The sequence below is a fragment of the Capra hircus genome, chromosome 7 (genome assembly GCF_001704415.2).
Source record: "Capra hircus breed San Clemente chromosome 7, ASM170441v1, whole genome shotgun sequence".
Taxonomy (NCBI): Eukaryota; Metazoa; Chordata; class Mammalia; order Artiodactyla; family Bovidae; genus Capra; species Capra hircus.
The window spans coordinates 91,207,413-91,224,955 of NC_030814.1; the positions used below are offsets into that span (position 1 = coordinate 91,207,413).

The 17,543-nt window shown below is 51.0% G+C and overlaps 1 protein-coding gene across 2 annotated transcripts; it reads right to left on the reverse strand.

Moving 5' to 3' along the window:
- TICAM1 (toll like receptor adaptor molecule 1) lies at window positions 958–17,543 on the reverse strand. Of its 2 annotated transcripts, XM_013965259.2 has the most exons (3): window positions 17,410–17,537; window positions 14,684–14,731; window positions 958–3,874 (listed from the first exon to the last, which is right to left on the reverse strand). In XM_013965259.2, exon 3 carries the CDS (start codon window positions 3,726–3,728, stop codon window positions 1,347–1,349), a length of 2,382 nt encoding a protein of 793 aa, XP_013820713.2. In that variant the 5' UTR covers window positions 3,729–3,874; window positions 14,684–14,731; window positions 17,410–17,537; the 3' UTR covers window positions 958–1,346. The 2 variants fall into 2 exon arrangements, with proteins under 2 accessions (XP_013820713.2, XP_017906378.1); XM_018050889.1 differs by lacking the exon at window positions 14,684–14,731 and having other exon boundaries at window positions 17,410–17,543.

The window sequence follows — 17,543 nt, forward strand, 5'->3', positions numbered from 1 at the left end:
GGAGGTCATTTTTGAGGATTAGAATGTTTACATATGTAAAGCCTCCAGAATGGATAAATGGTAAGTGCTCAACAAACGTTAATTCTATTCTTATTCTCAAAAGAGAATGCTGCTGTTGCTGCTAAGTCGCTTCAGTCGTGTCTGACTCTGTGCGACCCCATAGACAGCAGCCCACCAGGCTCCCCCGTCCCTGGGATTCTCCAGGCAAGAACACTGGAGTGGGGTGCCATTTCCTTCTCCAATGCATGAAAGTGAAAAGTGAAAGTGAAGTCGCTCAGTCGTGTCTGACCCTCAGCGACCCCATGGAGCGCAGCCCACCAGGCTCCTCCGTCCATGGGATTTTCCAGGCAAGAGTACTAGAGTGGGGTGCCATTGCCTTTTCCTCAAAAGAGAATAAGAGACCCTTAAAAAGATTAATCCCCTTCATACCAGACACGAAGTTAACAAGCACTTACACTATCCCTGGTATTTCAGTATATCGCCCACAATCCGCTGATGACCTTGGAACGATGGCCTCGTAAACCCATTTCACAGGTGAGAAAGCAGACTCAAGAGAGGTGAAGGCACTTGTACAAGAATACACAGTGTGATCTGAGCCCAGCCTTCAAGGTAAGAGCATCAATGCAGAACCCTTCTTCCCCAAAAAAGGGCTGCAATAGAAACAGCTATATGTACTCTCAATGTGTTTTCTCTCCACCCTCTCTAGAATTAGAACCAACACTTTTGGCAAAGCACATGGCCCGTGAGAAGATTATATTTCCCAGCTTCCCTTGCACCTGGGGGTGGTCCAGGGGAACTACATCCTGACCAATGAAGTGAAACCAAAATTTCAGCTCCTGTTCCTTTTATGGCAATAGTAGCCACCGTTTTTTTTGTTTTGCTTTTGGCCACACAGCATGGCATGCGGGATCTCAGTTCGCTGACAAGGTATGGAACCCGTGCCCCCTGCATTGGAAGCGGAGAGTCTTAACCACTGGGCCACCAGGGAAGTCCCACTAGCCACGTTTTTATCTTGACAAATGGCAAGGAGCAGGCCTTCCTGAGTACAATGGTGCTATCAAAGCATTCAATAAATATTTATTACAATTGAAACACCATACCCATACCCCCAGCTCATTCCCCATCACTACCATCTAGAGAGAAGGGAAGAGAGAGAATTCATAAACTCATATCCAGTTCTGGCCACCTCCAGGGCCAGAAAGTCATGGGGCCCATTTTGCCCTATTTCCTGAGATGGAAGTTCTCCCCTGCAGTGTCCTAAAAGTAGCAAACCACCCGGTGCTCCACCGCCCCCTAGAGATGAAGGGGAGTGGCCAAAGCCTGGGCCATCGGATCCAGTCACTTGGTCATTCCGTTTCCCTCGTCTTGTCCTCGGGTGCCTGGGTCCCTCTCTGATTCCACATGTGGTTGTTGACCCCCAGCTGTACCATCTGTGCATGGTGTATGATGAGGGGCTGGAGCCCAGGGCTCCGAGGACGCGCAGGTGGTGCCTGTGAGAAGTCCGGGGGCTGTGGGAAGGCCGGTGGGGGTTGCTGGAAGGCCGGTGGGGGTTGCGGAAAGGTCGGTGGGGGTTGCGGAAAGGTCGGCGGGGGTTGCGGGAAGGTCGGTGGGGGTTGCGGGAAGGTCGGTGGGGGTTGCGGGACGGTCGGTGGGGGTTGCGGGAAGATCGGTGGGGGTTGCGGGAAGATCGGTGGGGGTGTGCCCCCCAGCCAAGGAGGTAGGGGCGGTGGCTGATGGCCCGGCAGGGTGGGAAAGGGTGATGGTGGGGTTCCCAGGGACCCCTGTCCCCCAAAGGGCAGCTGAGTTCCAAATGGCATGTAGTTCGCCAAAGCAATCTGGAGCTTCTCCACCTGCGTCTGGTAGGCCAGGTAGCTATGGACATAAGCCGAGCACGCCGCGCCCCACGCCGCTGCGTGCTGCCGTTCACTTTCCAGCTGTTGGCTCTGTTCCCGCAGTGCCCGGGCATCCTGTTCCTTCCGCCACTTGGCCTTGCGGGCCCGCAGCATCTGGGGCTTGAAGGTGTTGGTCACCTTCCTGGCGAAGATCTTGGAGTGCTCGTCCAGCAACACCAGGCCGGTAAGCAGGCTAGACGTGCTGGGGCTGAGCTGGGCCAGGGAACTCTCCAGGGGCAGGAAGGGAATCACGCAGTCCTGCCATCCGTGGCGCGTGAGGCTGCTCATCAGAGACTGGTTCGTCTGATGCTGGCTCAGGCGGCAGTCGAAGTTGGAGGTGAGCAGCAGGATGATGAATGCCGAGTGGTCTAGAGCGTCCTGCAGGCAATGCAGCTCGCCACGCCCGGGCACCTGGAAATCCTCGCAGAACGTGGCCCCATCGCGCACGCCCAGCGCCTCCAGCCTCTCGCGCACGCGCAATGCGATGTGCTCGTCTGCACTGGCGTGGAGCACCACAAAGTTATAGAATTTCTGCTCTGACTCCAGCTCCGGAGGAGGGGGCTCTGGGTTCCAGACGGTCGGGTGAGCCTTAGGAGAGGTCGAGTGAGCCGTAGGAGGGGTCGGGTGAGCCGTAGGAGGGGTCGGGTGAGCCGTAGGAGGGGTCGGGTGAGCCTTAGGAGGGGTCGGGTGAGCCGTAGGAGGGGTCGGGTGAGCCGTAGGAGGGGTCGATGGGGAAGGAAAGGGAGACGTTGATGGGGAAGGAAAAGATGGGGATGTTTGGGGCACAGAAGGAGTTGGTGGGCGTGGCTGAGCCGACAGGTAAGCGGTGTCTTCCTCTGAAAGTTGGACTGGCGTCTGATCTGTGACTAGGCAGGCGTTTTTGGAAGGCGAGGGGAGAGATTTCGGGGCTGCTGGCACATCCGTACACTCCACCGGATAGTGGGCACTGATTTCCGGAACTTCAGGTGGGTCATGCGGGCTGGCGGGGCAGGCATCGGTAGTCACCTCGGGAAGCCCGGGGCCTGGGCTGCTAGGCCGCACCGGGGAGCCAGCAGCCTCCACCGATGGGGGCCAGCTCATCTCCTCGGGTTCCTGGCAACCCAAAGGGGCAGGCTCGGGCACCACTCTGGCCTGGGGATGGTCACACAGCTTGCTGGGCCCGTGGGGGCTGTGGTGCACGCTCAGGAGGGCCATGGTGTGCGACTGACTGATTTCCAAGTTGCTGCCCAGGGAGGCCGGGCTGCCAGTGGATCTTAGGGAACACGCTCTGCTCCAGCCCGAAAGATGCTCTATGGGCTGCGGGTCGCTGCGCGTCCGGGAAAGTGAGGCCGAGGACGGCGGGAGGCAGCCCAGATCGGAATGCAGTGTTTGGACTCCTCCCAGATCCCCAAGGACGTCCCACCCGCACAGGTCCCGGGCCTCTTCCTGGAGCTCCCCCAGCTGGAGGTCGTCCCTAGAGCTGAAAGCACGGAGGGCTGCCCGGTAGGCCTCCTCCCGCATAGTCGCGGGACACAGCTTCTCCTCGGCGAGAAGGTGGTACACCCTGGCAACGGCCCAGGACACGTCTGGGGGCTCCTCTGGAGCCTCGGTACTGTCCACCCCAGCCCACTTGCGGGCCACCAGTTGGGCCACCGAATCCGCCTTCAGCGCCTCCAGGGAGATCCTGGCCTCGGTCTCCTGGCCCAGCTTCAGGAGCACCATGGCGTGCAGGAGGTACGCCCCTCTGCAGCCGGGCCTCAGGGTCTTCAGTTTGTGCTTAAGATACAAGAGCTTGTCCTGACCCGCCGCGCCTAGAATGTCAAAGGCTCCAGAGAGCGAAGGGCCGGTGCAGGCCATGGGCTCAGGTGGGCGTGGCCTCCAGCGGCTGCGGGAGAAGCGCTGGATGATGAAGTCATGTTCCGCACCCTGCCCCGCCGCGCTGCAGGCCCGGTGTCTCCACCCTGCTCACGGGTACCAGGACCCCTGGGGGCTGTAGAGCTGACCTGTGAAGCAGAAAGACATGCTTATCACCAGAAAGGGGGCTCTGAGAGGCAGTCCAGACGTCACCCCCCCAATGCCACCAAAACCCAGCAGACCCGGACTGCCCTGGTGGTCGAGTGGTTCAGAATCTGCCCTGCAGTGCAGGGGATGTGGGTTCGATCCCTGATCGGGGAACTAAGACTCCACGTGCAGCAGAGCTACTGAGCCCAGGCTCGGAAGCCCAAGTGCCACAATTGGAAAGTCTGCAAGCAAGAATACTGGAGTGGGTAGGCATTCCCAGGAAGATCCTCTGGAGAAGGAAATGGCTACCCACTCCAGTATCTTTGCCTGGAGAATCCCACAGACAGAGGAGCCTGGCGGGCTACATTCCATGAAGTCGAAAAGGGTCCGACATGACTGAGCAACTAATATTTTTTCTATTCACAGAGGAAAAAGGTAAGCCAGAGAAGTGAAGGCATTTGCCCCAAGTCACAGCCAGTGAGAGATCTGCGGTTTGTTTGTTTAGTTGTTTGTTTGATATTTTGCCACATGGCATAGGGGATTTTAGTTCCCCAGCCAGGGATGGAACCTGCACCCCCTAGAGTGAAAGCACGGAGTCTTAACCATTGGACTGCCAGAGAAATCCCAGAGCTGGGATCTGAACCCCAGCTGTCTGGTTCCAGCTTCCCTGCTCGGCTTCCCTGGTGGCTCAGAGATTAAAGTGTCTGCCTGTAATGCGGGACACCTGGGTTCAATCCCTGGGTCAGGAAGATCCCCTGGAGAAGGAAATGGCAACCCACTCCAGTATTCTTGCCTGGAGAATCCCATGGACGGAAGAGCCTGGTGGGCTACAGTCCACGGGGTTGCAAAGAGTGGGACACGGCTGAGCGACTTCACTTTCACTTCACTCACTTGTCTGGTTCCAGAGGCTGGGGCTAATGTGCTTAACCACAAGACTACACTGCCTATTAGGATGCTAATAAGCCCACTTAGGGAGTGTTTCAGGGAGCTGAGTAGCGTTAACATATGGAAAATTCTGAGTCCCATGAATGGAAGTCAGCAGGCACTCAATACCTGTCACTCAGGAAGTAGTCTCCTAGGTGACACCGGTGACCCCACATCCTGGTATTCACAGTCCAGGGTGGTCCTTCCAATGTGGTCCTAGAGTTCTGTGAGTTTGACAGAATATGGCAGAAGTGATGAGGTGTTACTTGTGACATTAGGTTCTGAAAGACACTGGCTTGGGATTTCCCTGGCAGTCCGGTGGTTAAGATTCTGCATTTCCATTGCAGAGGGTGTGAGTTCGATCCCTAGTTGGGGAACTAAGATCGCACATGCCATATTGGTACAGCCAAAATAAATAAAATTTTAAAAAAATAAATAAAAGACACCGGCTTCCTTCTTAGTCATTCTCTCTGTCACTCTGTCAGGGGCAAACCCTGATATAAAGGGCCCACCTGGGGAGGAACTGAGGCTTCTCACCACCAGCCACTAAACCACCACCACCACCAAACAGCGGTACAGAGAGAAAAGCCACTTGTGACTAAACCACCACCACCAGCAGCCACATGGGGGTGCCAGTCTCAGAATCCAGCCCCAGTTGAGTCTTCAGATGATGCAGCCAGGAAGACAGCCTGACTGCCAAGTTTTATCAGAGACCTAGAGACAGAACCATCCAGCTCATCTGACCCCCAGATTCCTAATATTCAGAAACTGTGTGAGATAATAAATGTCTGTGTTTTGAAGCCACGAAGTTCTGGGGTGATTTGTTATGTAGCAATAGCTGACTGATACATGTTTGATTATTACTATAAAGTTAATCATGACCGAGGGTCAGGTCTATGACTGACACGGCTGCCAAGCCTTTGGAGGCGCTTTCCTCTTCTCTCCATTTCTTGAAAAATGCCAAGTTGGTTCCCAGCACAGGCTCTTTTCACACACCATTCCCTCTGCTTGGAGCACTGAGACCTTTGCCTGGGTGACCCAAATCTCATCCTCAGCCCCCAGGTACAATGACACCACCTCAGGGAGCCCTCCGTGACCACCCTGGTTCTCTATCCCAGTCTGTCTTCTCCATGTCCCCCCACAACAGAACTGGCCACTGGGTGACCTTTTCCTGTGTGCTAAACCTTTTACATTTTCTGTCTGCCTCCCAACCACCAGCTTTCCCGATAGCTCAGTTGGTAAAGAATCTGCCTGCAATGCAGGAGACCCCAGTTCAATTCCTGGTTCGGGAATATCCGCTGGAGAAGGGATAGGCTACTCACTTCAGTATTCTTGGGCTTCCCCAGTGGCTCAGCTGGTAAAGAATCCACCTGCAATGCAGGAGACCTGGGTTTGATCCCTGGGTTGGGAAGATCTCCAGGAGAAAGGCATGGCAACCCACTCCAGTATTCTTGCCTGGAGAATCCCATGGATAGAGGAGCCTGGCAGGCTACAGTCCATGGGGGTCACAAAGAGTCAGACACGATGGAAGCAACTTAGCACAGCACAGCACAGCAGCCCAGGGAACTAAGATCCTGTAAGTCACATGGTGTGGTGGAAAAAAAAAAAAGGCATGTACAGAGAGAAGGTTTCTCCCATGGGCAGAGAACAAGACACCATGGAAAGTGTCCCAAACCCCCAAATTTAAGTCCCCAGGTGCTCCAGGTATATCACATTCAGACCTGTAAAAATGCACAACCTCACTCCCAGTCCAGGGGGCTAAGAACACTTTCTTCGCCCCTCAACTATGCCTACTTCCTGTTCCACCCTGGTGCCCACGATGAGACCCCCTCACCAAGAGCCAAAACCAGTGCATCTCTACCATGGACAACTCTATCCCCACAGGGGACACTTGGCAACATCTGGGGACAGTTCTGGTTGTCACAACTGCATCGAAGGAGGCTCCTGGCATTGAGTGGGTGGATGCCAGGGAAGCAGCTCAACATTCCACAGCACCCAGCATGACCCCCCTGTCCCCAAGAGAGTGACCTGGCCCTAGATGCTGCTAAGCCCTGACGTGGAGGATCCCTGGTCTGGATCAAGAGCTGATTCATCCATCAACCCCCTCGACTGACAAATCACCCACGTCACTGTATAAATGACTCAGCATTTTTTTTTTTTTTTTGCAAATTCATTTTTAGCAAATGTCATAGGGCCCAGGACAAAGGTCAATGATTCCAGGAAAGCCAGGCACAGAGCAGAGAGAGCCAGAGGGTGGAGGGTTGAGGGAGACGTGACTGAGCAGAGTGGGCAGAGGAGAAGTGGCCAAGAAGGCGCAGAGGGTGAGGCGGTGCTGGGGGAAACCCACCAGGAGGTGAGCAGCCGTCTGGTTGGGTCTGAAAACTGAAGTGGCCTGACACGTTGAAATGCTTATGGGGATGGAGAAATAACGGAGACCCCAAAAAGTGGCGCTGACTTCCTAGTGGGGGGGACAAGTGGTCAACAGAGACATGAGTGAAATTCACGGTATATCACAGTTATACTGTACAAATGCCACAGAGAAACAAGGAGGGGAGGAGGGTCATGGACCCCAAGAATCAAGGGGTCCGTGTGTGCAGTTTTGTTTTTAATATTTATTCATTTGGCTGTACCAGGTCTTAACTGTGGCGTGTGGGACTACTTCCCTGACCTGGGACCCCTGCACTGGGAACGCAGAGTCTTAGTGACTGGAGCACAAGGGAAGTCCCGTGCGCAGTTTTAAACAACACGGTTTAGGAAGGTCTTGATGAGAAGAGACACAAACATGGGGAGAAAGTCACCCATCGAACATCTGAGGGAAGAGAGATTCAGGCAGAGGGAATAGCCTGTGCAAAGGCCCTGGGGCTGGACTGTGTCTGGTGTGTTGGAGGAGCATCGAGGAGGCCTGTGTAGCTGGAGCAGAGTGAGCAAAGAGGAGAGAGGGAGGAGGGGAGGGCAGGGAGGGGACGGGCAGGGGACGCAGGGTCTTGTGCATCTGGGGGTATCGGGGAGAGGGCACTTGGGCTTTAACTCGAAAACCTAGAACCACCTTAACCTGTCTAAATGTGGTGGCCTTGCCTCATGCATATTTCCAAGAAGACAAATGGGCTCAGCAGGACCACATTTGCTAACATTTCAAGACAAGCCAGAAATGCAGATTTTCAGGAATCTGCTCAGTTGTGCCAAGTTAGCAATTGATTCAGATATTTTTGAGAGACCTGGTGAGCTTAAACAAAACAAAAAAAACGGCAAGCCATTGTGCCATCCACAAAGTAAAAACTCTAAACATATTTATTGCAAGTAATAAAGGAAGTCTGTGAAGAGGAGGAAACTGTAGATACATAACATTCATTTACTCATTCAAGAGGTAATTTTCCAGCATTTGCCATGTATTGGACACTACTGATCATATCAGGACAGAAAGAAGAATGAAAAAGGAATGCTCTTCCCCCTTGGAGCTGACAATCCAGTCCAATTTATAAATTGTATATAAAGTACTATTATTATATATATTATATGACAAAAGCAAAGCAACAAAACCACTTCTGTCCACTAGACTGAAGGCCAACATTTCCATGCTTCATTTGTCAAGAGTAAAGGGATTTCCCTGGCAGTCCCTTGGCTAAGACTCCACGCTCTCAATACAGGAGCCCAGGTTCAATCCCTGGTCAGGGAACTAGATCCCACATGCTGCAACTAAGACCCAGCACGACCAAATAAATAATATATAAAGAAATATATATTTTTAAAGTAGAGTCATAATTATAAAAAGGAGAACGAGAATTGCTTATGTGCTTCTTTGGTTTCTGAATTATTTTTCCATAAAGACCCAATATGAGCCATATATTACTGTGAAGAGCTCCTTTTTTCTTTTCATAAATGTTTTTACTTCTGTCAAGAGCAAATATATGGTAATATACGGCAACAAAGTAGGTGTATGTATATAAAAAATGGATGTTCAGTTGTGTCCAAACCTTTGCGACCCCACGGACTGTAGCCCGCCAGGCTCCTCTGTCCATGGGATTCTCCAGGCAAGAATACTGGAGTGGGTTGCCATTTCCTTCTTCAGGGGATCTTCCCAATCCAGGGATCAAACCAGGGCCTTCTGCATTGGCAGACAGATTCTTTACCACTGAGCCACCTCGGAAGCCACATATATACATAATCTACAAACAAGTGTATTTTTTCGCGCCACATGTGGGATCTTAGTTTCCCCAACCAGGGATCAAACCTGTACCCCCCGCAGTGGAAGCACAGAGTCGTAACCACTGGACCGCCAGGGAAGTCCCGCCCTAGTATATTATGTTTCTTAATTGCCACACTGTCCTTCCTGTGGTCCTTCAAACTTGCCAGACACGGTCCTATCTCAGGGCCTTTGCACGGGCTGCTCTTCTGCCTAGAACACTGTGTATCCCCACAGCTCACTCCCTATTCTCCATCAGACTTTTGGTCAAGCCTGCCCCAGTGACACTGTACAGCTGCCTAGGACAGGGGTCACAAAGCCCAGGCCACAGGCTGTTTTAGTGGAGCTGTCCTGGAACACAGGCATGCTCACTCATTGACCTGGGGCCCAGGGCTGCTTTCCGCTGAGTAGCTGCCGCAGGGACCATGTAGCCCCTACAGACGACAAGAGATACTCTCGTCCTTTCCAGGAAAAGCCTGCCAACACCTGGGCTACAAAAGAGGTATAAGATTTTTCTTTCTCCATGCCACAGAGCGGCAAACTTCGATTGCACAGCTAGGGATGGGCAGAACAGCGCTACGACACTGGTGTTTCTAATCCGAGAACCAAAATGCCTGTCACTGGAGCCCACATGGGCTCCCCAGGTGGTGCTAGTGATAAAGAACCTGCCTGTCAGCACAGGAGGCATAAGAGACGCGGGTTCATTCCCTGGGTCAGAAAGATCCCCTGGAGAAGGAAATGACAACCCACCCCAGTATTCTTGCCTGGAGAATCCTATGGACAGAGGAGCCTGCTGGGCTACAGTCCATAGGATTGAAAAGAGCTGAATATGACTGAAACAACACTAGTCCATATAATTATTATGGAGCATAACTGGTTGTTTTTGTTTGTTTTGGCCTTGCCGTGCAGCATTCAGAATCTTAGCTCCCTGGCCAAGCATTGAATCCTTGCTCCCGGCACTGGAAACACAGTCTCAACCACTGGACCACCAGGGAATCCCAACTGGCTGTCATTAGTTGAATTGGGTACTCTTGCCTGGAGAATCCCATGGATGGAGGGGCCTGGTGGGCTGCAGTCCACGGGGTCGCTAAGAGTTGGACACAACTGAGCGACTTCACTTTCACTTTTCACTTTCATGCATTGGAGAAGGAAATGGCAGCCCGCTCCAGTGTTCTTGCCTGGAGAATCCCAGGAATGGTGGAGCCTGATGGGCTGCCATCTATGGGGTCGCACAGAGTCAGACACGACTGAAACGACTTAGCAGCAGCAGTAGCAGCCCCAAGTTTAGATGTTAAAACTCTAACCCCTAGGACCTCAGGATGTTACTACAGTGGAGATGGGATCTTTGCAGAGGTAATCAAGTTAAAAGGAGGTCACTAAGGTGGGGCCCTAATCCATTAAGTGTGTGTGTGTGTGTGTGTGTGCGCGCGCGCGCGCTCAGTCGCTCAGTCGTGTCCTACTCTTTGCAACCCCACAGACTATAGCCTGCCAGGCTCCTCTGTCCATGGGATTCTCCAAGCAAGAACACTGGAGCGGGTTGCTGTTTCCGTCTCCAGAGGGTCTTCCCACCCAGGAATCAAGCCTCGGTCTCCTGCATCTCTTGCCTTGCAGGTAGATTCTTTACCACTGAGCCACTTGGGAAGCCCAAGCCAATAAGACTGGTGTCCTTATGAAATGGGATTAGGACACAGACACCCCAGACAGAGGAGCTCTTGAGGACACAGAGAGAGAAGACAGCCATTTGCAAGCCAAGGAGAGAGGCCTCAGAGGGAACCAGCCCAGCCTACACCGTCATCTTGGACTTCCAGCTTCCAGACCATGAGAGTATAAATTTCTGGTATTTAAGCCCCACACCTGAGGGACTTTGTTATGGCAGTCCCAGCTCTGTGTGGCTACTGAGCACTGGAAATGTGGCTACAAGTTGCCGAGGAGAAAGTAAATATTACATTTTATTCAATTTTAACAGGCAAATTTGGCCTTGGAGTACAGAGTGAAGCAGGGCAAAGGCTAATAGAGTTCTGCCAAGAGAATCCACTGGTCATAGCAAACACCCTCTTCCAACAACACAACAGAAGAGTCTACACATGGACATCACCAGATGGTCGACACCGAAATCAGATTGATTATATTCTCTGCAGCCAAAGATGGAGAAGCTCTATACAGTCAGCAAAAACAACACCGGGAGCTGATTGTGGCTCAGATCATGAACTCCTTATTGCCAAATTCAGACTGAAATTGAAGAAAGTGGAGAAAACCACTAGACCATTCAGGAATGACCTAAATCAAATCCCTTATGACTGACTATACAGGGGAAGTGAGAAATAGATTTAAGGGACTAGATCTGATAGACAGTGCCTGATGAACTATGGACAGAGATTTGTGACATTGTACAGGAGACAGGGATCAAGACCATCCCCAAGAAAAAGTAATGCAAAAAAGCAAAATGGCTGTCTGAGGAGGCCTTACAAATAGCTGTGAAAAGAAGGGAAGTGAAAAGCAAAGAAGAAAAGAAAAGATATACCTATTTGAATGCAGAGTTCCGAAGAATAGCAAGGAGAGATAAGAAAGCTTTCCTCAGCAATCAGTGCAAAGAAATAGAGGGAAACAATAGAATGGGAAACTAGAGATATCTTCAAGAAAATTAGAGATACCAAGGGAACATTTCATGCAAAGATGAGCTCAATAAAGGACAGAAATGGTAGGAACCTAACAGAAGCAGAAGATGTTAAGAAGAGGTGGCAAGAATACACAGAAGAACTGTACAAAAAAGATCTTCACAACCCAGATAATCACAATGGTGTGATCACTCACCTAGAGCCAGACATCCTGGAATGTGAAGTCGAGTGGGCCTTAGGAAGCACCACTATGAACAAAGCTAGTGGAGGTGATGGAATTCCAGTTGAGCTATTTCAAATCCTGAAAGATGACGCTGTGAAAGTGCTGCACTCAATATGCCAGCAAATTTGGAAAACTCAGCAGTGGCTATAGGACTGGAAAAGGTCAGTTTTCATTCCAATCCCAAAGAAAGGAAATGCCAAAGAATGCTCAAACTACCACACAATTACACTCATCTCACACACTAGTAAGGTAATGCTCAAAATTCTCCAAGCCAGGCTTCAGCAATACGTGAAGCTGGTTTTAGAAAAGGCAGGGGAACCAGAGATCAAATTGCCAACATCCGCTGGATCATCGACAAAGCAAGAGAGTTCCAGAAAAACATCTATTTCTGCTTTATTGACTATGCCAAAGCCTTTGACTGTGTGGATCACAATAAACTGTGGAAAATTCTGAAAGAGATGGGACTACCAGACTACCGGACCTGCCTCTTGATAAATCTGTATGCAGGTCAGGAAGCAACAGTTAGAACTGGACGTGGAACAACAGACTGGTTCCAAATAGGAAAAGGAGTACGTCAAGGCTATATACTGTCACCCTGCTTATTTAACTTATATGCAGAGTACATCATGAGAAATGCTGGGGCTGGAAGAAGCACAAGCTGGAATCAAGATTGCTGGGAGAAATATCAATAACCTCAGATATGCAGATGACACCACCCTTATGGCAGAAAGTGAAGAGGAACTAAAGAGCCTCTTGATGAAAGTGAAAGAGGAGAGTGAAAAAGTTGGCTTAAAGCTCAACATTCAGAAAACTAAGATCATGGTACCTGGTCCCATCACTTCATGGCAGATAGATGGGGAAACAGTGGAAACAATGGCTCACTCTATTTTTCTGGGCTCCAAAATCACTGCAGATGATGATTGCAGCCATGAAATTAAAAGACGCTTACTCCTTGGAAGGAAAGTTATGACCAACCTAGACAGCATATTAAAAAGCAGAGACGTTACTTTGCCAACAAAAGTCCGTCTAGTCAAGGATACGGTTTTTCCAGTGGTCTTGTGTGGATGTGAGAGTTGGACTATAAAGAAAGCTGAGCACCGAAGAATTGATGCTTTTGAACTGTGGTGTTGGAGAAGACTCTTGAGAGTCCCTTGGACTGCAAGGAGATCCAACCAGTCCATCCAAAGGAGATCAGTCCTGGGTGTTCATTGGAAGGACTGATGTTGAAGCTAAAACTCCAATACTTTGGCCACCTGATGCAAAGAGCTAACTCACTGGAAAAGACCCTGATGCTGGGAAAGACTGAGGACAGGAGGAGAAGGGGATGACAGAGGATGAGATGGTTAGATGGCATCACCAACTCAATGGACATGGGTTTGGGTGGACTCCAGGGGTTGGTGATGGACAGGGAGGCCTGGCGTGCTGCGGATCATGGGGTCGCAAAGAGTTGGACACGACTGAGCAACTGAACTAAACTGAAAATGGAAAAGTTGGGCAGTGTGAAAAAAAGAAAAAATTTCACTCCGTTAAACCCAACTTTGTTTCAGTAGGCTAAGATTTCACTTAAACTATATACATATACATAAAAAGAGAGTTTGAGTCAAGCTCTGAAAAAATACATACCAGACCTTGAAGAATTAGTACAAGAATGGGACTTCGCTGGTGGCCTAGTGGTCAAGACTCTGTGCTCCCAAGGCAGGGGGCCCGGGTTTGATACCTGGTGAGGGAACTAATGTCCTAAGACCCAGTGCAGCCAGATAAATAAGTAATAAATATTAGGCGGGCGGGAAGAATTCATATGAGAAAAGGTATGTAAGGAGCACAGGAGCACAGGTGGACAGGAACCCAGGCTGCCTGAATCTAAACCCACTAACCTTGTGGTCTCCAAAGTGTATCATCAGAGAGTCTAGCTTCCATGGACCTGGTTACATGGTCTGTGAAACAGATTTATCTAGTTATAATTAAAATAGCCCGTGCAATGATCTCACGGCCAGAGTGTCCTGGAGGAAAGCGGAAGACAGACAACTTGCTATAATGCAGGCGCAAGTGAGCAGTACGAAAAAGGCAAAGTGTATACTTTCTCCTACCTCTGATGTGAGTTACCATCATCAGCAAAATGGGATCAAAAAGGACAACAATCTTACTTTCAGATGGGCCCACAAGTCAGCCAAAACTTATGGGAATATCCAAATTACTTGCAGTTTTGACCCTTGGATCAACTTTCTTTCCACCTCTCAGTGGCTCCTAGAAAAAGCTGTGTGTATAGTAACTTAAAAATAAAAAAATCACAGGGGACTCTACTCAGTACTTTGTAATGACATATACAGGGACAGAAGCTTAAAAAAAAAAAAAAGAGTGGCTATATGTATACGTAGAATTGACTCACTTTCTGGTACACCCGGAACTAACACAACATTGTAAATCAACTATACTCCAATAAAAATTAATTTTAAAAAAGATTAAAAAATCAGACACGTGTTGACATGCACCCTCCAATTTTTAACTGATAAAGGACAACAGCTGATAGAGTGTGAAGGATGGGACACGACAGGGGCTGGACATTAAGTTCTATTTCATGCAGTGTTCACTCTGAAAATTCAAGTTCAATACTTAGGATCTGTGTCCTATTCTGAATTCAGGTTCTACGTCTATAAAATGTTAAAACGTGGGACTTCCCTGGTGGTCCAGTGGTTAAGACTTCGCCTTCCAATGACGGGTGTGTAGGTTCGATTCTCGGCTGGGGAGCTAAGATCTCACATAACCTCATGACCAAAAGACCAAAATGTGAAACAGAAGCCATGTTGTAACACATTCAATAGACTTTTTAAATGGTCCACATTAAAAAAAAATCTTGAACAATAAAACTTACCAACTCCCGACTTCACCAGCAACAGTGTGAGAAGTCCATCTGAAATAGCTGCCGACATTAAACAGAGGAGATTGTGTGTGAAACTCAGATGTTTTGGTTTCTCTCGGGATTTGGACGGTCAGCGAGACTTTGCCAGCTGCACTGGTCTGGGAGCAAAGGCTATCCCCTTCTACAGATCACCCATCTGAAATGAGTCACCTCCAGGGCAACAGAGAGCAGTCAGAGACAGCGTGCCCTTGGGGTTCAGATCTCAGCTGTACTGCCTCCAGGTTATGACCTTGGGCTGGCCGTATAAACGTCAGTGCCTCAGTCTCCTCCTCTGTGGATTGCGTACAAAGATAAGCCCTTCCTACGAGGGCTGTCATAGGTCTAATGAGTTAATCCACGTAGAGATGGTATAGACCAATGCCTGGCACATCCTGATTGCTCCACGAGCCTTCAAGTGCATGATGACTGCCCTACCCTGGCCTCCCGCCCCAGCTGAGGCCCCGGGCTAGAGGCCTCCGCAGCAGAGGCTCAGGGCTGGGTTTGTGCGAAAGCCTACAGCGCAGCCAGACTGAGAAGCAGCCCTCCTGGCAAACTGCCTAAGATCACACCCTCTTTCTCCTCCATCTCCCTGTCTGCCAGCCTAAGCCCAGACTCAGTGCCCCCTCCCTAGACACTGTCTCCCCCAGCATGTGCCCCATCCACTCAATATGCCCTGCCCAGCGGTCACCCCAGCCTTCAGGAAACCTGGCTTTCATTCTGCCCTACTTTCCACCACCTCCAGGGCAAAGTCCACTTCATACCTGACAGGGGAGCAGCCACAGGAGTGGGGAACCTGGCTCTGCCACCTGCCAGCTTGTAGGAGCTTGTTTTTCAGCCTCAGTTTCCTTGTGTGTAAAACCAGCAGGAAAGGGGCCCTTGTCATGTGTGAGGGTTTAGAGTAACAATATAATAAAGCACTCTTTGGTGGTCCAGTGGTTAGGACTATGCACCCCCAATGCAGGGAGCCGTTCGATCCCTAGTCAGGGAACTAGATTCCACATGCTACAACTAAGATTTTTGCTTGCTGCAACTAAAGATCCTGCATGCTGCAACCAAGACCCAAGATCCTAGCTGCCTCAACTAAGACCTGGTACAGTCAAATAAATAGATATTTTTTTAAAGAAAGAAAAAAATTTTTTTAAGTTCCAAAGAGATATGGAAGTTAAACCATAACCAGACTATCTCTGAAAAATGTGTAAAAGACTCAAGGGGCATTTATTCAATAAGCGTTTCTTCAGCACCTGCTATACACCACACATTCTGCAAAGCAAAAGCCAACCCTGTGAGTTAAGACTACTTAAAAAAAAATGCCTGTTTACCAGGGGTAAAGGGAGGCACAGAGAGGCTGAGTGACTTGCCCAGGATCACACAGGTAGAAAGTAAAGAAGCAGGAATTTAAACCAGACAGCCTGGCTATAGGGTCCTTGCCTTGATTCATTGCGGGCGTTAGTTGCTAAGCCCTATCCTGGACTCTTTGCGACCCCATGGATGGTAGCCCACCAGACTCCTCTGTCCATGGGATTCTCCAGGCAAGAATACTGGAGTGGGTTGCCATTCCCTTCTCCAGGGGAATTTCCGGATCCAGGGATCGAACCCGCATCTCCTGCATTGCTTTACCATCTGAGCCATCAGAATAAAGCCCCCTTTAATCACTGAGCACCTACTATGTGCAGTCCCCATCCCACGCCTGGATCTGAGGAATTATCAAGCCTGTCCACTAAAGAAGGGATCACTGCACTTAGCACACACTGCCCCCTGCACTTAGCACACACACGGGTCACGGTTTCTGCCTACTGTGGTTCCATGAGGACACTATTTGGCCCCTACTGTGTGCCCAAAGTACTGAACACTGTCTACTGGCACACAGGAGGTGCTCCATAAATGTTTGTTGAAGGATGAAAGAATGGCCCTAATTCGGAGGAGGACACAGAAGCCCGGGCAGGCTCTGGAGCCTGGGGCTTCCACCAATCTTCCCCCAAACTCTAGAACTCACACCTCAGCCTGCCCAGGTCACTGGGGGCACCCCTCCCCCAAACCCCTGCTCAGCCACAAGGAGAGGGAAGGAGTGCAGGTGCCTAGATGAAGGTCTGGGGCCAGCCAGGCCCTGAGTGGTGCCAGCAGCCACAAGTGAGCAGACCTGGATCCAATCCTGGGCCAGTACCAACGAACCCCGTACCCCGCGGGGAGGTCTAGGGAATGAGGAGCTGATCATTTCCGGAGACCCATCCGGATGGGATGGCACCCATCTGATGGATGAGACCCACTGAAAGAAGTGCGCTGCGCCTGGGAAGGGGTCCCCGCAGCCGCTGGGAAAAGTGGGAATTCGGTGCCCTGGAGGAGAGGGCGGTGTGAGTGGCGATCCCGGGGCGGGAGGAACCCGAGCTGGGGCAGAGAGAGTGCCGCGTTTGGAGAAGATATCAGAAACGAGGAGGAGGAAAGGGGTATTGGGAGGGAATCAGAGCCTGCTGGGGAGGACGCCGGGTGTTGAGGAAGAGTAGGGGGGAGGAGGACTTGGGCCAGGGAGGGGAGCTGCAGCGTTGGGGCAGCGCACCTGAGCATGCATCGCCAGGACGTCCAAAGCTCCCAAGGAGGGCAGCTGGCCTTGACCGTGGCGAGGGTTGCGGGGTGCCAGGCCCCCTGCCCCTGCAGGCTTTCGGGGGTCTCCCATCCCCCCAGGCCCTCGCCCCTTCCTCCCCTACCTGGGGTCGCGGGAGCGACCGGCCGCACGCCTCGCGTCCTCGGGGCGGAGGTTGGTGGCCGGACGGCCTGGTGGCGATGCCCGCGGAAGGCACAGCGCAGAGGGCGCGCCTGTAGCCCCAGGCGCACGGCCTCC